Consider the following 22,521-nt stretch of genomic DNA (forward strand, 5'->3'; position numbering starts at 1 on the left):
CCCCCCGCCCCCAGCCACATAGAGATATAGTTGGCCAACGCAGTAACAATAACCATAAGGAAGGGAGACACAGAAGATTTATCACCCCCCGCGCTGATCTACCTGTTGAAGCAACTCAACACACAATAGTCTTGACAGGTGTTGCCCCACTAAAACCTGGCAGTAAGGAGTCGTATGGGGATCTCCGTAACAAAGTAATTTTCTGGCTAAATAAAAATCGACCCTTACCCCCCTCCTCTCCTACTGAAATCTTATTTGTAAGAAGAGTGGACTGGGTGGGCCATGGGACCAAGGATCTGGAGGGAGATTGTATTTTGATCTCGTTCAAAGACCCATGGGTGGTTGACTCTATTTGCAGAGAAGCTAGATTTGCTAGACAGGGGGATGTCCAAACTTTGGCCCTATCGTATTTTTACCCACATAGGCAAAGACCCATCCAACCATATCCCACCTTCCGTCAGCCCCCAGCTATAAGATACCCCCTGGCATTAACCCCTCTTGACCGCCAACGCCCTTTCCTTTTCAACCATTTTGGCCCCCTTTCTGACCTTGAGGCCATAGATTGACTTCACACAACGCTTTGTGAGTCCTCCCTTGTTAAAGTAGTTGGTCATGAGCCAATAAGGTGTAGTATGGAGACCTTACACCCAAATGATAACTTAGATGCAGTTAAGGGAGGTCTTGAGACAAGGGCAATTAATCTACCTGCATCCAAAGATGATCTAGATGCTATGTTAAATGCTAATTCCATGGACAATCTCAAGTTCACGGAGAACAAGAAGGATAGGGGGCGCAAGCAGGCACCTATCCTAGTTTCATCTTTGCAACCTCCCCCTGTGGTCCCAATCATTGACAATCTAAAAATCTTATCATGGAATATCGCAGGAATTAAGGCCCGCATGTCCTCTGCAGATTGGCTGGAATTTGTGGACAAATATGACATTATTTTGCTTCAAGAAACCTGGGCAACCGAACCAGTCTTTAAGTTGGGTTATGCAAATTTCTTTAAACCTGCGATTAAAGGGGGTAAAGGACGTGCCTCAGGTGGTTTATTGATTTGGGTGAAGCAGTCATTGGGCCTTTATCCAACAGAGTTTCATGTCCAGCATCCGGATCTCCTTTTAATTAAACTGAGTAAGGCTAATCAACATGATCTGCACCTTTTCAACATATATGCCAGAGGTATGCCTGGTGGCCGTAGCCCGCCGTTGCTGAACGTTATCGACCACAAACTTGCTGAAATAGGCAGTGGGAATGCCATCATCTTAGCTGGAGACCTAAATTGCACCATAGAGCCATTGCTAGATATGGGGGACAGTTGGAGCTCGCCTGAGGATGCTGTTTGGGACATACCTGATCTGTTGGTTGATAAAATGGCTAAAGCAACTGAGGCAGCAGTGAACTGGATGGCCCTATGCTTAAATAGGGGATTCCGAGCTTGTAATGGCCGCACAAGTTCGGATAAAGAAGCTAATTGTACCTTTGATAATGGACTAAGGCGGAGCCGCATTGACTACGTTTTGTTAAAATTGGAATATTGGCCTTCACTAGTAGATATGGTAGTAATACAACGTCCGGAAAGCGACCATCATCCGCTGTTATTATCATTGAAACTGCCAGATATAAAGAGACTAGACGAGCCTACTTTTTCACAAACAGGGGACGTTTTGTTAACCAATGACAGGAGGAGGTTGAAATGGTCTAGGATAATGGAGGATGAATCCTTATGGGACAATGTTAACACAATGGCTAAAAATGTGTACAATGACATGTTAAAAATTGATTTGTTGGGGGGAAGTCCGGACTTGGCAAACAGTGTTATCAATCTCCACACTAGTTGCTTTGCCCATCTAAAGTCCCTACTTTCCCTCCCTTGTCGAAGTGTTCCCATCAAAGCCAATTCTCTTCGCCAAAAATGGTATAACAAAAAATGTAGGGAGGCCCATTCTGATCTTATTAAAACTATCAAATCTCGTGATATGGTTGCAGTCAAAGCGGCTAGGCTGCATTATAGAAAAACCCAGTGGGAATCTAAACGGGAGTGGGAGGACAGGTTTTGGTTAGATCTCTTGGACGCCTCCACCTCGAATAATCAGAAAAAGTTCTGGGACCTAGTCAAGTGGGGGAAGGATCCAGACTCGAGCACCCCGGCCAACCATGTACCCTTAGATGAGTGGGTAACATTCTACTCTGCCCAATTCAGAGCCGATAATTCCAAACCCTTAAAAACTACGAGTACGACACTCCCGCTAAACACCCACGGGGAGAAACTCATTTTTTCAGTATCAGAGACCGAGCTGGCATTAGGCTTGACCCTGCGAGGGAAAGCTCCGGGCATGGATCTTATCCCAGCGGACCTGTTTAAATCAAACCCAGCCTTGTGGCTCCCTTACATGACCATGATCGCTAACTCTTTAGTCAAAGGAGCTACAATCCCAAAATCACGGAAGGGAGCTGAGATAATTCCAATATTCAAAAAAGGTGACAGGTCCAACCCAGGGAATTACCGCCCTATCAGTCTCATTGATTCCATACAAAAAATCATCGCACGTATGGTCTTGGGACGGGTGCTGGGCTGGATCGAATCTGAGGACATATTATCTCCTATGCAGGCAGGCTTTAGATCAGGCATAAGCACCATAGATCAGGTGTTTAGATTATGCCTGATCTATTGGAAAGTGGTCTTGCTTGGCGGCGGTACCATCTTTGCTGCATTCATTGACCTCAAGTCCGCCTTCGATCTAGTGCCAAGGGACAAACTGTGGGGAGTGATGGAAAATCTAGGTTGTCCTCCAGAACTACTTGACCTCATAATTAAATTCCATGGGGATAATTATGCGAGGGTGAGGTGGGGAGGCCAGGGCCAAGTGACGGAAACATTTCCCGTAACTAGAGGTGTCCGTCAGGGGTGCGTCCTGGCACCAACACTCTTCCTCTTATTCATCGATCAAGTGGTGACATTTTTTATGGACACCCCCACTGATGCACCAATGCTGGCTGGGAAGAGATTCCCACTGCTCATCTTCGCCGATGACACCCTACTCCTCTCTAGAACACGCAGCAGACTGCAGCGGGCCTTGGACCGCTTTGAGGAGTTTTGTGCCATTAACAATCTTGCGGTGAACGTGGGTAAAACAAAGTTCATGGTTTTTTTCTAGAAATCATTCTGTCCGGAGCTCTGTGAGCTTGAATGGCGTTAATCTCGAGCAAGTCGAGACTATGACCTACCTGGGGGTTACTCTTGACAGCCGCTTGAGATGGAAAGATCAAATTAATACTCAACATCTCAAGCTCGCACGGTTAACGGGCTGTCTTATAAAAGAGCAAAAGAGATCCATCACTAAGCGGGTTCTCCCAGCTCTCAAGATCTATGACGCCAAAATCACCACTGCTATCCTATATGGCGCAGATCTCTGGGGCTACATGGATCTCCTTAATCTCTTTAAAACCCAATGTAAGTTCTTACGGAACCTGGTAGGCTTACCACAGTCGACTCCATCAATCCCGCTCTGTTTGGACCTGGGGTGCCTACCGATTAACGAGATGGCTAGATTTAGGCTGGTGGCCCTTTGGAGGCGAATATGGACCTCCCCTGACCTGTCTCTATTCGCGAAAGAACTTGCAGAAGTCAGGTCAATCAGTGGATCTGGAAAAATCCCATGGCTTCAAGCTGTAAAAAACATCCTCATTGACATGGGGTTAGTACAGCTTTGGATATCTCCCTCATCCAATGCTTTTCCTTCTAAACAGGAGTTTAAAGCCTTGTATTGGGCCTCTGTTCGTCTAAATCGAGTTTCACTCTCCAGCAATACTAGCCTCACGGGCAGGTTTCTTACATTCAAGCTAGACCTGTCCCGTGAGCCCTATTGGGATATAATAACCAAACCACTGGACAAGAAACTGTACCATCAGTTCAGAGTGGGTGCTGTTCCCTTGAATACTTTTGTAAACAAATGGTCTACGGGGGTGTCAAATTTCTGTAAAGGCTGCCCGGGCCAGAAAGAATCAGAGGGCCATTTTCTTTTTGCCTGCCCCCGTTATTTGGTGCCACGAAAGAAATGGTTAAAACCACTGTTTCAGCGTTTACCATTTAGAAAATCTGCCGATGCCATCTGGGCGCTAAAGACTAACACCTCTGAGGTCTTTGTAGTGAGCCTAGCTAAATATCTGGGGTGGGCCTGGCTCATAAGGTTAAAACTTATGACAAAGTTGCCAGAGCCCGCAAATAGTGTTTCATAAAGTGATATACTGTTTACTGCCTAAACACTCATTTTCTACTATTTGCATTGTCGCATTTTATATCATGCATTGGTTTCCCATTGAGTGATATGACTTGATATGTATTATTAAACCTCTATGTCCTTATTCAGGTTTCTCACCCTAGATGTTTAATACTTTTTCTTAACTTCTTAACTCCTTTAAAATCAATTTATCTTAGGTTATTATTGTGTGGTTTATATGGTTTGCTTCACATGTATATAGCCTTTGCTCACTAATGTTTTGTACTTCTTTTTTTTTTTTTTTTTTTGCTAAGAGTTTTTTAACTTACTGTTTTTTAATGTATTATAATGTGTCTTTTATGATTTGCCAAAAATCGAAATAAAGACTTGAAACCTGACTAAAGCTCTTCATACATTCACTGCACTTGAATGGCTTTTCCCTTGTGTGTGTTCGCTGATGTCTTTGTAGGTCTGATAACTGACTAAAGCTCTTCCCACATTCATTGCACTTGAATGGTTTTTCTCCTGTGTGAGTTCACTGATGATTCCTTAATGCTGAAGAGAAGCGATAACTCCTGTCACATTCACTGCAATGGTATGGTTTTTCCCCCGAGTGTGTACGCTGATGACTTTGTAGGTCTGATAACCGAATAAAGGTCTTCACACATTCATTGCACTTGAATGTTTTTTCTCCTGTGTGAGTTCGCTGATGATACCTTAATGCTGAAGAGCCGTGAAAACTACTGTCACATTCACTACAATGATAGGGTTTTTCCCCCGTGTGTGTTCCCTGATGGCTTTGTAGGTTTGATAAATGATTAAAGCACTTTGCACATTCAGTGCACTTAAATGTTTTTTTCCCTGTGTGTGTTCGATTATGTGTTTGAAGGTGTGATGACTGACTAAAGCACTTTGCACATTCACAGCACTTGAAAGGTTTTTCCCCTGTGTGTACTCGGTGATGTGTTTGGAGGTTTGATAAGCGAATAAAGCACTTTGCACATTCACTGCACTGGTATGGTTTTTCCTCAGAGTGTGTTCGCTGATGTCTTTGTAGGAGATCTAATCGACTAAAGCTTTTCACACATTCACTGCATTTAAATGGCTTTTCCCCCGTATGTGTTCGCTGATGATTTTGTAGGTTTGATTACCTACTAAATGTCTTGACACATTTACTGCACTTGAATGGTTTTTGTCCTGTGTAAGTTTGCTATGAAGCTTGAGTACTGATGACAAACTAAAGCTTTTGCTGCATGCGTATGATTCTTCTTTCTTGGTTAGTGTCTGTGGGTTGGGTATATATTTGTCTATATCCCATGATAGTATTTCCTGATGGACCAACATGGCTGATAAAGCACTTGTGTTTTTCTCACACACTTTATATGTGTGCAGCATTTAGCACGTTTTATTTCTGTTTTAACAATAAAATACAATAGCCACCAAATATTTGCCACACTCCTAATACGTATTAGGTGTCTTTGTAGGTGATTGTGCCTTTAGATTGGATTATGGCTATGCACATTTGCGGATAAAGATGTATCTTCCTTCTGCCGGTGCAAATTGGGACAGTCTGTTGTATTGTAGATAGAAGAACTCCTCTTTCCTTTACCCGTCAGTTGTCCGGCTCCACTCTGTAGTGCTTTTCTCTGGTTACTGTTTGGCCACAAAGAGTTTACAATTCACATAGAGGACTGAATGATGGCATCATTTTAGAAAACTGAGCACTGCGGTAATCACATCATACCAATCCCATGATCAAAGCTGGTGTTGGACACTTGTTTATACAGGAGGCGGTTTGTTATTGTTGTTGCCTTAATTTTCCTAAGGTCATTTCTTCGTCTTGTGGCGTGGAGGTGCACAGCTCAGTTCTTACAATCAATGAACTGCCCTTGATGCTTCATCCGGGATCTGTCAGTTTGTGTGCAGGTTCCTGTGTCGCCGACTGGGCTGATGTTTTCCTGAATACTGCAGCTCATTATTTCTGCTATTATTGAAGATTTACAGCATTCGCTTCATTATTGATGGTCATTTCATACGTTCAAGGCTTGTTTTCTGCTGGATGTAAACATATTTAACATTACTAAATTGAAACATAATGGAATGAGAATTCAAAATGTTTAACTGGTTGTAAAAGACATTTCAGGGGAGATTTACTAAATCTCCACGCAATGCAGCGCAGCCCTTCCCCCCGCGCGAGGCTGCGCTGTGTGACAGGGAGGGAGCAGGAGAGCATATTTTCAAAGATATGGCTCTCTCCTTCCCTTTCCCTTGCGCTGGCACTGATTACAGCAGCCCTGCGCCATGCACACACTTTAGCACCAGAGCGCTAGCGTGTGTGTGTGAGTCCAGCATAGGTTTTGTACAGGAAGGACACCCATCCTGTACACAATACTATGCCTAGACATGAGGGAAACCTTTTCCCACTTTGTATACGTGTTGCACAGTGCAGCACGCATGCAAAGTTAGAAAAGGAAGGAGAAATGAAAGCATTTCTCCTTCCTTGCGCCTAGTTTAAAAGGGTGCAGTTTTCTCACGCTAAACCCAATCTACGGTTTTTGGTAAATTGGGTTTAGCGAGAGAAACCTTGGGTGGTTGCACGGGAACGCCAATCCACCACCCTTGGCAGGCCACCATGGCACAAAGTAATGCGAAACAATGCTATGCGCAGTGTCACATTATTTTTACGTTATTTCCAGCGCAAAAAAAGTTTAGCTCTGGAAAGTAAATTAGGAAAAAAGATTTTGCGCCATTTTATGCCACTTTTGTGAAGCACAGTGCAAAATTATTAGTTAATCTCCCCCCTCTTCTTTACCGCCTTTGAAACTTAGCAAGGAATATTTCTTCATTCACAGATATTTAACAAAAGTCATTTTGATCAGGTGCCATTTTAATAATGTCTGAAAAGGAGGCGATTTGCCAGGGTTTACAGAGTAAGGGCGCTCCCGGGGCACCCAAGTGCTAGAGGTATAGCTTGAGATAGACGCATAGGGTCAAGATTTCATTTAAACAACAATAGATTTTAGAAAAAGAGATAGATCAGGCGGGGCTGCAAAATTTCCAGTAACTCTTTACGGGGCTTTTGTGTAAAACAGAACGAGGTGTTCACTGTAAGGCCTGTCCTATACATTATAAGCGTATATAAGGCAAACAAACGTTGGTTCATATAATTTAATAATCAACAATATCAGTTTTTTTGTACTTATAGAGAATCCATCACAACCAATAATTTACCTGACATATCCCTGCAGCAGGTGTGTGCATATTACTCTTTTTCCCCCTGTCCCACCAATACATGGCATCTGGCATGATGTTGTCCGTTTGGGGCCCTAGATGCCACTTTGTGACTGGATGGGCACTTGGAAGATCGGAAGGAGTTGCCAGTTATCCACAGGTGATGCAGCATTTATACCTTTCCATATTCCTCATATTCAAGCTTACTAATTTCCTGTCCTTCGGTCTCCCTACTGCCCTGTGGCTGCCCACTCACTCTGTGGGGTTCATCAGAAGTCAGATAATGGCCTGATAGTCACAAGGCCATGGATCTCACTTCTTCTACAACACTTATTGCAGACATAGGACCTAGTTAGGAGTTTGTCCAACAGATTATTGCCTCAAAACTAGGGGTGGTGGAAGAATTCTGATCTGCCGGGGGAGCTTGCAAAGTTTTGCCCACAGGTGCGGAGTTCCAAAAAACTCCACAAAGTGATGCAGAACTGAGGTTTTTTTCTCAAGCGGTTCGCCAACGGTAAGGTAGCGAGCGCTTGTGAGAAAATATAATGCGCTAGACCTCCTGGCGAGATTTCTCATTTAGGGAGGTTGCGACCACTTGAGTGTAGAAATCTGCCATTCTCGTTGATGAAGCTGCCACTCAATTAGAAAGTCAATTCGAGCGGCAGAAAGCAGCAGCGCCCTCTGGCGTGACGCGTAGTGCCGTTCATGCTGATTTTACAATGCGGGACAAACTCCTGGCACTGAAGATCAGTGAGAGCAGCGCAATTTAACAAACTCTGCCACTTACGGAAGTCTTGTAGAGTGTGGAGTTTTGTGGGTTCCGGGAGAGTAAAACTCGGCGAACTACACCAAGGCATAATCAAAACGTGACAGATATCCTGTCTGCCTTATTTTAATTGACACAGGATGTAATGCATTTTTAGTGGGGCGGGCAGGATACCTGTCATATTTGTGATGGAATAAACCATCCGCTGAAATCTAAATTAGGCCTTTGGTGTACATTGTGTCCAGTGTGGCTAGCTGGGCTTGAAGGATCTTGTGGTTTGTGGGTCTCTCACTGTTTTGAGGTCATTGCCATGCAGAACTTCTCTCAGCAGCGCCTTGTGCAGATCTTTCTTCCAGGCAGGACCTCCTTCAGCTGTGCCTTGTACAGATCTTCCTTTCTAGGCAAAACATCTGTCAGCTGGGCCTTGTGCATATCTTCCTTTCAAGGCAGGACCTCTGTCCGCTGCACCTTGTACAGATCTTCCTTTCCAGGCAGGGACTTCTGTCAGCTGTGTCTTGTGCAGATCTTCCTTCCAGGCAGGACTTCTGTCAGCTGCGCCTTGTGCAGATCTTCCTTTCAGGCAGGACTTCTGTCAGCTGCGCCTTGTGCAGATCTTCCTTTCAGGCAGGACTTTTGTCAGGGATGTATGACGTTTCAACGCATGCTTTTACAACGCATGCCATTACAACGCAGGTTTTACAACGCAAGTCGTTACAATGACTTGCGTTGGGGGGTGCGGGATAGTGAATAGTTTAATTTACTATTCCAACTCCAGTCCCCGTGGAAAGTAGGGAAGGTGTTGGATAGTAATTAAACTATTCCCTATCCTAGAGCGCCCCCCAGCGCAATGTGTTGTAATAACTTGCGTTGTAAAAGTTGCGTCGTAATGGTAGTGCATTGCAAAAGTTGCGTTGTAAAGGATGTTCCCCTCTGTCAGCTGCTTTTGTGCAGATCTTCCTTCAAGTCAGGACTTCTGTCAGCTGTGCCTCGTGCAGATCTTCCTTCCAGGCAGGAATTCTGTCAGCTGTGCCTTGTGCATATCTTCCTTCCAGTCAGGACTTCTGTCAGCTGCGCCTAGTGCCGATCTTCCTTCCAGGCAGGACGTCTCTCAGCTGCGCCTTGTGCGGATCTTCCATCGGGCAGGACTTCTGTCAGCTGTGCTCTGTGCAGATCTTCCTTCCAGGCAGGACTTTTGTCAGCTGCGCCTTGTGCATATCTTCCTTCCAGGCAGGACTTCTGTCAGCTGTACCCTGTGCAGATCTTCCTTCCAGGCAGGACTTTTGTCAGCTGCACCTTGTGCAGCTGACATCGTCCGGAACGGCCCCACTCAACCCCCCCTACCGACGGCACGGACAGCTCTCACATCCAGCAGCGGGACCCGCGAAAGAACCGGTACACTAGACAACGGACTCCCACAAGGGAGTCAACACAGGGGTCCAGGGGAGTCCCAGCCAAGAGGCCTGGAATCCAATCCCATTGGAACCCCGTCCCCGTGACGGGGCCACCAGAGTGCCTTCCAACAAACAAAAAAAACTGAAGACCACTCTAACACTCACTGGAGTGACTCCCGCACCCGTGGCACGCGCATCGAAGCTCGCAGCGCCTGGAGGCCACAAGCAGCAGAGTCACAGGACCCCCTTGCCCATCAGATAATAAGGGCTCCGCAGAGGCCCCAGCGGAGCACTGTCCTCCAAGGGAGCGGAGCCGAAGAGGAGATCCGCAATAAAGGGCGCGGGCAGCGTGGGTGAGCCCACGCTCGTCTTCACCCCGTAGTGCCGTTCATGCTGATTTTACAATGCGGGACAAACTCCTGGCACTAAATATCAATGAGAGCAGCGCAATTTAACAAACTCTGCCACTTACGGAAGTCTTGTAGAGTGTGGAGTTTTGTGGAGTTCCGGGAGAGTAAAACTCGGCGAACTACACCAAGGCCTGATCAAAATGTGACAGACATCCTGTCTGCCTTATTTTAATTGCCACAGGATGCAATGCATTTTTAGTGGGGCGGGCAGGATACCGGTCATATTTGTGATGGAATAAACCATCCGCTGATCTCTAAATCAGGCCTTTGATGTACATTGTGTCCAGTGTGGCTAGCTGGGCTTGAAGGATCTTGTGGTTTGTGGGTCTCTCACTGCTTTGAGGTCATTGCCAGGCAGAACTTCTCTCAGCAGCGCCTTGTGCAGACCTTTCTTCCAGGCAGGACCTCCGTCAGCTGTGCCTTGTACAGATCTTCCTTTCTAGGCAAAACATCTGTCAGCTGGGCCTTGTGCATATCTTCCTTTCAAGGCAGGACCTCTGTCCGCTGCACCTTGTACAGATGTTCCTTTCTAGGCAGGGACTTCTGTCAGCTGCGCCTTGTGCAGATCTTCCTTTCAGGCAGGACTTCTGTCAGCTGCGCCTTGTGCATATCTTCCTTCCAGGCAGGACTTCTGTCAGCTGTACCCTGTGCTGATCTTCCTTCCAAAGGGACTTCTGTCAGCTGTACCCTGTGCTGATCTTCCTTCCAAAGGGGCCAGACAGATTTATTTTACAATTTATGATCTCAAACAGCAGATTCATTCTGGAGGGTCATCTATTTTATTTTAGTTTTTTGTATTTTTCGAAAAACATTTTGATATTTAAAATATGTCATCAAATAAACAGTCATCAGACAGTGAAAGATACATACAGACAATAAAAATGTGCAAAAATATGTACAAGTGATCAAGAATAAATGCTATACATTGACGCACGCAACACCAAACAATGTTGAATCAATTACCTAACAAGACTTAAACATTAGGAACCAGTCCTTTATATTGGGTACAAAAAGACAAACGGACCTCTAATCACAGAGAGCTGCCTGCCTGTCTGACTGAGCCAAGGGTATGGAAAACAAATTTACATGGTTGCACAACAAGGGATAACACTGTATAAGTCTCAATGGTCCTAGCGGCACCCAAATTCTTTTTCCGAGGCTCAGAGTCAACGCGTTTCGAACCTCAACGCTAGTAAGGGTTCTCCTCAGGATATGGACTGGATGGAGCCGAAACTGCAAATGATAATGGTGAGGGACAATGGTGTAAGTGTTGTGCACTATAGTGAACTTGAATAGAATTAAAAAATCAGACTCGTGACTCATATCTCAAAAGGAAAATGAATAGTACCTGGGAATGACGGTTAATTGTCACTTGTGAATGGTTGCAATATGATCAAGCCTGGATCTCAGTCAGGCCAGCGGAGGTTGCAGTATACTGAAACACCTCTCCAATATCGTAATTGTGTAACCAGATGAGAGGGGAAATCAAGACCATCGAATTTCACACAATTTAATCGGTTTGCGCTTATTTGGATAAAAGCCTACCTGTTTGGGAAGGCGTTTTTCGCACAGATTAGCAGAGTTGCAGTTGTGCTTGGCAGAGCTGACGTTTTTTTTGGGGCGAGTCTGAGCTGGCACTAACCTAGAAAAAAGTTGAGGTATAACGTTTGTGTCCACGTATAACGCTTGCTACGGGCTATTAACTCTACACATGTAGCACAGTTCGTGGTTGGCCAAACCCATTGTAAGCTCAGTGTTATGGAAACTCACTGTTTTAGAAGGCACCCAGAGCTGAGGCTCGATAGCCGCTCTCGTGTAGATGTTCGTCAGCAATGTCGATTAATCTGAAATGGTGAAGAAACCAGGTGTCAATGACCCAGCACGTTCTGGCTCTTAGAGCGCCGCGCAGCAGCGCTGGAAGTTATATTAAGACTTACTCGTAGTTCGATAGATTGGGGTGATCAGTATCCTGCATTCACGGGCGGCGTTCAGCTTGCGCAAGCCGCGCGCGTTTGAAGCTGACTTAAAGGGAACCCTACAGGTCACGTGTACCAACAGGGTAACTGGGACATGTAGTGCAACTGAGTAATGACTACAAGTGGACAATTCCGTTGCAACTGACTGAGAGAGGCCCAGGGATAACAGCGTTTGCTAAAGACTTTCAGACTTGTTGGAGCACGCCAGAACCAAACACGCAACGGACATTATTGCCGAAGTGCAAGGGCTGAGAAGGAAGATTCTGAGTGTACAGTAGAAGGACATGGATCTCATGCTGATCAGAGGTTGCTTGATTCTGAAAGGTCATTCATACCTAAGTTTGCAGTTTCGAATTTCAATATTAGATACGCTTCCCTCTGAGGGAGGCGTAGGTCTGGATCACCACCTCCACCTGCTTTGATGACGGAGAGCACAGTCCATTTTAATTCATCCGCCTTGTGATTCTTCTGTAGGTAGTGGGCCACTGGTGGAGCAGTAAAGTATTTTGTTGTTGATTCCGGACCTGTGTTGAATTATTCTTTGTCTGACTTCTTGTGTAGTTTTGCCGATGTACACCTTTTGGCACGGGCATAAAATGCGGTCTGACATAGGACCGTGTAGCAGCAGCTCACCTGAGCTCCGGTGACCGGAGGAAAATGAAGGATCACTCCCCCGACCGAGTGAGGCAACAATGAATTAACTACGTGTTAGCATCATTATGGACTGAACTACATGAAGTTCGAGGGTTAACGCCCATAAACGCAAAAGGTATCGAAGGGCTTTTTGAAAAGGGAAAGAAACCTAATACTCCGATGCTTTCAACGATGCCAAATATTAACGACTTACCTTCATGGGAGACGTGTGCAGTTTGTAAGCAGCAGCAGCAGTGGTTCCTCATCCAGCTTAGCCGTGCAATACTGAAAACTTTGTGCGCCGCCCCCCTCAGGTGCTCTCAGTGTGCTCCCTGCACGGTGGACTCGAGCCGAACGCTACAGCCGCAGACACAGCCGCAGACACATGGATGTTTTTCTGAGTCAAGCCCGGTGATTCATACGGACTCGAAGGTTCACCACAGAGCTCTTCGATCACTGTGTCTCGTCAGCTCCTGCCTCGACTGCACGACAGAATCCAGTGTTATGCCCCCGAAAACGATATCAGCGGTGTCATCCGCTGCAGCTCGTGCAAAACTGGCGAAAGCAGCACGAAAGCTTCGGGAAGAAACGGACCGGATCCAGAAAAACAAAGGCGGACCTGATAACATATCCACTGCTGCTGAGAGGTGCAGAGGGAAGACAAAGAAGCTACCGATAACCGAATGCTCCCCCAGGCACGAGGCACTTGCGGTGAGAAGGAAAATGAACAATCAGTTTCAGTTACAGCCTTCCTCTGGTGGATCAGTTATGGATCTTTTAATGCGGAAGCAAGGTGTTAAAGATAGAAATCAGCCTGGTGTGAGCCCTATAGATCTGAATGAGCCTGTGAGTGATATTCATCCCCTGCAGTTCTCACCGACTGATGAGCCCGCTGCCCCATCTTTGAGGACTCTGCAAACTGTAAGTACATTGAATAGTGGGGCAGTTGCAGAGTCTAGCGAGCCCAGTGAGATCTGTAAGAGCGCAGGGGTAGCTTCCAATGGCGAACTGAATGAGCATGGCTCAGCAGGGCTCTGCATGTCCTTTTCTGGCGAGAGCGCAAATGTACTCGGAGGTGAAGTGCAAGAAGAATTAGAGGGCCAAGTTGGGGAATTTGAATACCCCTATCCTGGAACAAATTTCGATTCTGACGGCGCCCAATCCCACTTCAGAACTTTGCACTACTAGCCCATCAATAATTGCTTCAATACCCATCCTACCCCCTGTTATCCCAGAACCTGTATTGCTATCAAACGTTGTACAGGAAATGCGCTCTACTGTAGAAGGGGATAAAGAACTTACGGAATTCTATTCTTTTTCTGATGAAGCCGGGGTAGAGATAGACACAGATGGTTCTATAGAATCAGAGATCAACTCTGATTCGGAGTCTCCATGTGGTTCTGATGAGGAGGAGGAGGAGCCTGGATCTGAATATATCTGTAGCTCCTCCGAAGGTAACCCTGAGGAAAATCTAAAAGTTAATACAGTACGTGCCAAGCCGGTCTCTGGGTTTAGACCGCTGCAAAGCCGCACTGAGGAGGATCCCCCTTCAAAGCTGTCGCTCTCCCCACACAAGAATCTGAGCCCCCTAAACCCAGTGATTTTCCACCAACAGCGGTGGAGACTATCCTGCAAGCTATTGCAGCTCATAGGGAGGAGACGACTCTTGATAGTAAAAGATCTAGAGCTGCACTTCGGAAAGTCCAAGGGGTAGTTAGAAAGCTCACTAAATGTTGCACTACATTTGGGGAGAGGGTAACTGAGATTGAGTCAAGAGTGCTCCTTAATGAGAACGAGGTTATGGCTAACACAGAAAAAATTAAGCTGCAAGAAGCTGAATTGATGGACATGAAATGGAAACTCGAAGACTTTGAGAATCGCCAACGCCGCAGTAATCTACGCGTTTTAGGAATTCCTGAGAAGATTGAGGGCGAGAACATCCGTACCTTCGTAGTGAAAATGCTCAGAGAATCAATGCCCGAATTAACCGATTGGAACTGGGATGCGGAAATACAACGAGCACATCGGGTTCCATTTAATTTACCTACTAAACCTGGTATATATCCCCGAGCCATTTTAGTTTATTTTGGAAATTTTTTGCTGAGGCAGATAGTTGCAGAGAAAGCCAGGCCCGATCGTAAGCTTAAGTTTAATGACTGTTCTTTTTTTACAAGACCTGACTATTGTCACGCAACGGTGGAGCGACGATGGCGATTACGCTCACTGATCAAGCCTTTTCAGGCTAAAGGTGCTCAAGCCTTTTTGAATAATCCAGCTAAACTGAAGGTTGTTCGTGGAGGACATACTAAAGTATTCACTTCAGAGATTAAAGCCAAAGCTTACCTAGATGAGATTTAAAAACAAGACCTACTAAGCAGATCTTTGGTCATAACTTTGTTGTTGTTTTTATTTTATTTTTTCTCGTTCTTGAAGTAGTTTTGGTAAACTCAATGATTTGTTTTTCTTCTGAATGTATTTCCACTATCGGTCGTGTGGTTGGTGATCCTATGGTGATTGTATACTATTAATTTAAGGAGATAGCTCAGGTGTAGCTCTGCTTTCCATCACCCAGACTCTGGCAGAGTCTGAATGCCTGTGGACGGGGGGAGGGTTGTTCAGGGGTGGTAGGGAAGGGTTGGGGATGGAGGGAGGGGGAGCAGTTAAACTAAAAAAAAAAACAGGCCAGTTAAAAGGAAACACAGTATGTATGAAGTACAATAAAATAAGTATCAAACAAAATAAACAAAATAAGTTATTGTTGCAAATTAAGCAAACTCAGTTATTTTTTGGTCTTACCATTTTCGGCATTACAAGCAGGTCAATCCACTGTTATGATTATGGGTAGGTTAACTATACAAACATTGAACGTAGGGGGGCTACTGACTGCTAACAAACGGCACCTCCTGGCTGAATCGATTCGCCTAAATCCAGTTGATATTTTGTGTCTCCAGGAGACACACATACCCTGGGAGAAAAGATCCTTGCTTAAACTGAGGGGTTATAACTTATTAGCAAGCTCAACTCAAACTTCAAATATAAGGGGTGTGGCGATTATGGCAAAAACTTATCTCGGAGCAGCTACCCGCCAATTGTCTGACCCCTATGGTAGGTGGACGGTGATTAAATTGGCCCTGGGAATCATAATCTGCACCATTTATGGTTCAAATCAAGATGAGCCAGCTATTTTTGAATTTTTAGAAACAGAGCTTCCAACTTGGCAGGGACCAATCATAGTCTGCGGGGATTTTAATATCTCCCTCAAAACACAACTAACTATAAATCCCTTTCAACAGAAATATATAGGTCGTAAACCCAAGGTGTTTAAAGCACTGGCCAGACTGGCTAATAGTTTGGGTTTAGTTGATTTGTGGAATCATGTAAGCAATGATGATCCAGGGTACACATACTTCTCGAATCCTCATCAGAAACATGTCAGGATTGATTATTTCTTTGTTACACATGATTTTGCTACACAATCTTCAATTAGCAAATACCCCAAGGTTATATCGGACCACAATCCGCTTATTTTGACAACAAAAATACCCGACTCCTCTAGTCAGGTCAGGCCTTGGACATTTGACCGTAAATTGTTGGTGAATACTGAATACATCTCTCCTATCAAACAGTGGATGAATCAATTTTTTGAGGCCAACCGGTTTAGTGCATCGAGGAATACAGTCTGGGATAGTTTCAAAGCTTCTCTTAGAGGCGAAACTATCAGTTTTCAAAGCAGGGCTAGGAAACGAATATAATCTAAAGATACAAGCCCTAGTGAAAGCAGAAGAAGAACATATTGCACAAATTGCATGGGGTTGTGATGCGAAGCATGAGATGTATCAGGTGGCAGTACTGAAATCAGATCTCAATCATAGTCTTAGTCAAAGAGCAGCCCAAACTTATAGAACATATAGAAAGGATGTATATGAGAGCGGAGAAAAGGTTGGCAGACAGCTAGCATTACGTACACGGCAGAAGAGTGCGACTAAAAATATCATTTCTATTCACGATAATGGCCGGATATATACCCAAACAGCTGATATCGCTATGCGATTTCAACAATATTATCAGAAATTATATACTGAAGACGTAGCATATACTGAAAGAGATTCTTTTGCTTATTTAGACAACTTACTTAACTCCCCAGAGGAAGAAATGTGTCTTGATGAGCTCTCCCGTAACGATTTGGAAAAAGAAATTACAAAAGAGGAGGTACTGGCGGCCCTGTCGGCACTTACTCCTGGCAAGGCTGCTGGTCCTGATAAAATTCCAATTGATTTATATAAAATGTTGAGCCACCAGCTCGGGCCTCTTCTCCACGACCTATTCTTAGGCATCCAATACAATGGGACCCCCCCCTCAAACCTGGAACGAAGCCAATATAGTTGTATTTCCTAAAAAAGGCAAACCCCCGGAACTTGTTACTTCTTATCGTCCAATTTCATTAATTAATTCGGACTCCAAATTATATGCCAAAGTGATGGCTACCAGACTGAGCGGGGTCATTGAACACTTGGTCTCCCCATGGCAACATGGCTTCGTCCCTGGGAAGGGGACTACTGACCATGTCAGCAGGGCTATTACTCTATTCGATGCCATGTCTGTCTTGGGGGGGCAGATGTCAATGATCCTTTTGGACGCTGAAAAAGCTTTTGACCGTGTCTCTTGGTCATTTTTATGGGTGGTCATGTCACGTCTTAATTTCGGCCCCAAATTTTTGAAATCCATTAAATCTATGTATCTATCTCTCAAAGCAAAGATTCAGGTGTTCGGGTATGACTCTGGCCATATAAATATCTCTAGGGGCACTAGACAGGGCTGCCCTTGTTCCCCCCTTTTATTTGCATTATATATCAATCCTTTAATTTTAAAACTATTAGAGAGTCATCTAATTAAGCCGGTTGTTTGTGGTCAATATAATACCAAAGTACTAGCATATGCCGACGACATAGCGGTTGTCACACCTGATCCTTCTGAGGCTATTATCATAATTGAGAGTGTGACTTCTGAGTATGGTAATTACTCGGGTTATTGTCTCAATAAAGGGAAAACAGTAATAATATGTACTGAAAATGTTGATTACATCGATGCCAGAGTAGCTAATAAAGCCACATATCTGGGAGTTGTGATCAGTCCAGATATCAAAAGTATAATAAAATTAAATTTTGATCCTCTCCTGGACAGAATTAAATCTGATCTAGATCGTGTGAATAGCCTGTATCTCTCAATTATTGGTAGAGCTATTTTTTTAAAAATGAACGTGCTTCCTAGGTTTCTATGCTTATTCCGGACCATTCCTCTAGCCATTGATGATAAGATCCTAAAATGGTTAAACTCTCTTATGTCCAAATTTATTTGGCAGCACGGTAAAATTAGGAGGTCACATAAATTGCTGTCCCTACCACTCGAGAGAGGAGGGCTTGCCATCCCCAATACTATTTTGTATCACTGGGCTGCCTTTTTACAAATATTTGCTATCCTGATTAATTCAAAGTTTGACAATAGGGGAATCAAACCAATACCTTTGATATATGAGCTTTTGCTCGGGAGTAATGAGGAAGGTTTGTTTCTGCGATATACAGATTCTTCCTATTACAGAAATATTTATAAAATTGCAACCATAACCAGTGCCCGTAAAGTCTGGAATAAGATTAATAAGCATATGCATATTAGTAAAATTAACAGGTATACACCCTTGTGGCATTCGACTCTCACATCTGGCTTAATTTTTGACGTCATAGCAAAAAAATGGGAACTCCTCGGTATACAAACGGTTAATGATTTTCTGTTTAAAGGTTTTGAAACTACCTTTCAGGATCTGAAAACGAAATATAATTTGCTTAATGGAGACTATCTTAAATTTGTTCAATTGTTTGCTAAACTTAAAGCTAACAAACCATCAGTCGATATGTCAAGTATCGAACTGCTTGATTTAATGGGAAGATCTAAGATCAGAATTGGTAAACTATATGATATATTAATGACTGAAATTCAGGATGTGGGGCAGTGAAGCTCGAGAATCCGAATGATGATGTGTATAAATGTATTGAGTTGTCAAATTGTCTCCTTATGTCTAGTAACCTGAAAGCCCAGTTGTACCAAACTATGTTTAGTCTATATTATACCCCGGCTAAGCTACATGCTTGGGGAAAAAGAGAAAATGATCTATCCCCCAGATGTACAACGGGTCCTGCTGACAGCGTTCACATGTTCAGTGGCTGTTGCAAGCTCGATTCAATTAAAAGTATGATTGCAGGCTATTGGGAGTTACTATTTGGTCATAGACTTCCCGAGTCTGACTGTCTATATCTAATGGGATATGATAGTTCTCTAAAGTTGTCAAGAGGGGAGAAAAGACTTTTATTTATCGGCACAGCAGAACTAAGAATCATTCTCTCTGCACGTTGGAAAGATTCAGATCCTCCCAGCTTCCAGATGTGGCTAGCCCGCTTCTTAGCGGTATATAGTTATGAGACTTCAATTTATGCTACAAGAGGACTGAAAGCCAGGAGGTTGGGAGATGCAATCTGGTCTCCGGTATCACATTGGAAGGATGGAATTAATCCAAATATGAGTAACAGCATTTAGTTTATAGGTTAACAGTTACTGGCCATTTGTATTCTGTTACTCACTTGTTTATTTATTTATTTATTTATTTTTATTTGTTTATTTAGTTATTTTTTCGCTTTGTTGTGGAGATTATGATAATATGATAATATGGTTTTTGTCCTTATTATAAATGACTGTGTATCCTGTGTACTGTCCTGGTTTAAAATAAAAAAAAAAAGAAAAAAAAAGGTTTTACAATTTGTGTGTTCATCATGCCGCCAGAATTTCTTACCATCTGTGAATAGCGAGCCTTCCACTGTGAGGTTACACACCGAACAGGTGCCACATTTTCTGTGGCCCTTGACTGGATTCGCGCCAAATATTGTACTCTGGGTATCACGCTTCTTTTGTGGTCTTGTTGTAGTGATCAGTTGTCCTATACTACGATTCTTTTTTAATGCAAAGAGGGGTGATCCCACATCCGGGAGCACTTCTTCAACTAGATGCCACGCATTCCGAATGATTTTCTGTAAGGGGTGTGTGTGGGGTCCGAATGTAGACACACACACCATGCGTTGAGTTGGCGGTCTGCGTCTTTTTTTCGAGCAGATGCTCCCTGGGTGTCCATCTAGCCCTCTTCATCGAGTGCTTGAGAAGCTTTCTCGGATAACCTCTGTCCTGTAATTTTTTAACCAGGGCTTGGCCATTGATATCGAAGTCTTGGATTCTAGAGCAGTTCCTTCTTACCCTAAATCCATAGGGCAGGTTGTTCTTGAGGTTCCTAGGAGGGTAACTTTTGAAGTGCAGGGCGTTGTTTTTGTCCGTCTTTTTTTGATACAGGGAGCAGGCGAGTCCGTCAGCCGTGGCCTTAACTTCCACGTCTAGAAACGGTAGTGATTTGGAGTTATAGGTGAGGCTGAACTTGATATCAGGACTGTGGTTGTTCAGCCAGATATGAAATGCCTCCAATGCTTCAATTGATCCATTCCAAACGAACCAGACGTCATCTATATATCGCAGCCACTGCTGGATATGTGATTTATACGGGTTATTGTTGTAAACAAACTTCTCCTCGTATTGCCCCATGTACAGAATCGCCATTTTGGGGGCAAAAGGACAGCCCACTGCTGATCCTTTCACCTGTAGAAAGAAATCGTCCTCAAATGTGAAGTAGTTTCTTTTCAACGCAAGTCCTGCAAAGGCCAGAAGTAGCTCCGTTGGGAACCTGTGCGGTCGCGCCCTTTTTTCCAGATATATTTCAAGACAACGATGAAATACAAGATACCCTAGACAACGGACTCCCACAAGGGAGTCAACACAGGGGTCCAGGGGTGGCCCAGCCAAGAGGCCTGGAATCCAATCCCATTGGAACCCCGTCCCGTGACGGGGCCACCGGAGTGCCTCCCAACAAACAAAAAAAACTGAAGACCACTCTAACACTCACCGGAGTGACTCCCAGACTCGTGGCACGCGCATCGAAGCTCGCAGCGCCTGGAGGCCACGAGCAGCAGAGTCACAGGACCCCCCTTGCCCATCAGATAACAAGGGCACCGCAGAGGCCCCAGCGGAGCACTGTCTTCCAAGGGAGCGGAGCCGAAGAGGAGATCCGCAATGAAATGGCGTGGGCAGCGCGGGTGAGCACATGCTCGTCTTCACCGCCGGAGCTGCCTGCCCCCAAAATGGCCACCGGCAATCCAATCCACGCAAGATATAAACGAGGCCATACAAGCGGAAACGGCCCCATTAAGCTGCCAGCCCTGGAGCACTGTGAGAAGCCCTCGTGCCGTCCCTAAGGAGTACCAAACACATGTTTCCGCAGAAGATCCTGGAGACCCAGCTGGATCCCCCTTCCTAGGACACCTGACTATAAAATGGCCACCACCTCAGACTTCCACTGATCATGGAAGGAGCAAAGGACACGATCTCCAACCACTCAACGATGGCCCAGCGGAGGTTGTAGCTGAAGATCGACCCCAGTAAACACCCGGCCCCAGCTGCAGAGTCCCCTCTACATTTAAACACTGGACCCAACACTGCTCTAACTTGGGACCACTCCCCTCCGGGCTGCCTGCCCTCAAAATGCCCACCCACTTTCCCTAAACAGCCAAAATTGATGGCACATCGACCGGATTGAACCTTTCTGGATGCTTGCCCCCGGATTGAGGAAAGCAGACCCACGCCACGACCAAAAAAGGATAACAAATTCCCGGCACCACCGGAGGATAGCAAGCTACAGCTCCCCTCTAGGCTAAGTGGCTGCCTGACATTAAAATGGCCGCCTTGTTTTCAACACCAAAAGCTCAAACTGGGAACGGGAAGCCCACCAATGTCTGCCTCTAATGTCATTTTTTTTTATCGACCCCGAGGACTTGCCGCCTCAGCGTGCATTAACTCTGAGGGGTCGCCTAATCCTATAAGGCATTAATAAAGCATCCCTACCTCACTGCAACTCATTTTTAACCCAGGAGCAACACCCTCCTTGCATCCTCTAGGCGGCCGGGGTGCCCCAGGGCAACCCAACTAGAGGACCTCCCTGGATGAATTCCCCAAGGGAGCATTGGTAAGGTATTACCGCAATGCCTCAACATCGCCAGGTTAGTAAGGTCCCTGACCCTACCCACTCCCTTAACCAGGAAAGCCGAGGGCCTCTGCACTCCCAGCCCAACACCGACCGCCCCCAGAGCAGTCCACTCCCCCTCCCTCCTTCCTGACAATCAGCTTTCATCCCCCCTACCACCACAGTCCTCCCCGGAAGGGGAACCTCAGTGCGCTATAACCCCCACCCCCCTACTCAAAAAGCCTAACCTCCACCCGCCACATCAACCCCCGCTCCCTCACCCGAAGACCCTCACCCCCCAACCACCAAAGATGCACCTGGCCGCGCAATTGGACTCTCTTGCAGGCCCTTCTCCCAACGCCCTGACACCCCACGGTTAGAACACCTTCGCTATAACCTACCCCCACAGTCTCTCATTGAAAGCGAAAAAACGCTTTAAACAGAATTTAATCAGGCAACACCCCAAAACACTAGTTGTTGACACTTACCACTGAGCTACTAGAGGGCTGAAGAAAATGGACTTCATTTTCCATACCAACAGACCAGATCTCTGGGTCATTATCTTCAACTCCCACCTGCCCTTCTCCAAAACCACTATCACAGATCACAACCGTAGATTAACCATCTCCCCCCTGAAACATCAGTCCCTGACCGGAGACATCTCCATTACCATTTTCAGCAACTATATGTTTTTTTTTATCTACCCCGAGGACTTGGCGCCTCGGCGCACATTAACTCTAAGGGGTCGCCTAATACTATAAGGCATCAATAAAGCATCCCTACCTCACTGC

General features: G+C 45.2%; 1 protein-coding gene and 1 pseudogene across 2 annotated transcripts in view; one reads left to right on the plus strand and one right to left on the minus strand.

Annotated features, from left to right (window-relative positions):
- Positions 1–22,521, plus strand: part of LOC144805607 (uncharacterized) — a 177,898-nt pseudogene that overhangs the window by 101,307 nt on the left and 54,070 nt on the right. The gene's annotated exons all lie outside the window — the stretch shown is intronic.
- Positions 1–22,521, minus strand: part of LOC144805610 (uncharacterized) — a 77,579-nt gene that overhangs the window by 49,283 nt on the left and 5,775 nt on the right. The window contains 2 exon segments of the mRNA XM_078672133.1: positions 4,615–5,346; positions 19,921–20,313. Coding sequence (XP_078528259.1) covers positions 4,615–5,346; positions 19,921–20,313 — 1,125 coding nt within the window.

The sequence above is a fragment of the Lissotriton helveticus genome, assembly GCF_964261635.1.
Source record: "Lissotriton helveticus chromosome 1_1 unlocalized genomic scaffold, aLisHel1.1 SUPER_1_unloc_16, whole genome shotgun sequence".
Taxonomy (NCBI): Eukaryota; Metazoa; Chordata; class Amphibia; order Caudata; family Salamandridae; genus Lissotriton; species Lissotriton helveticus.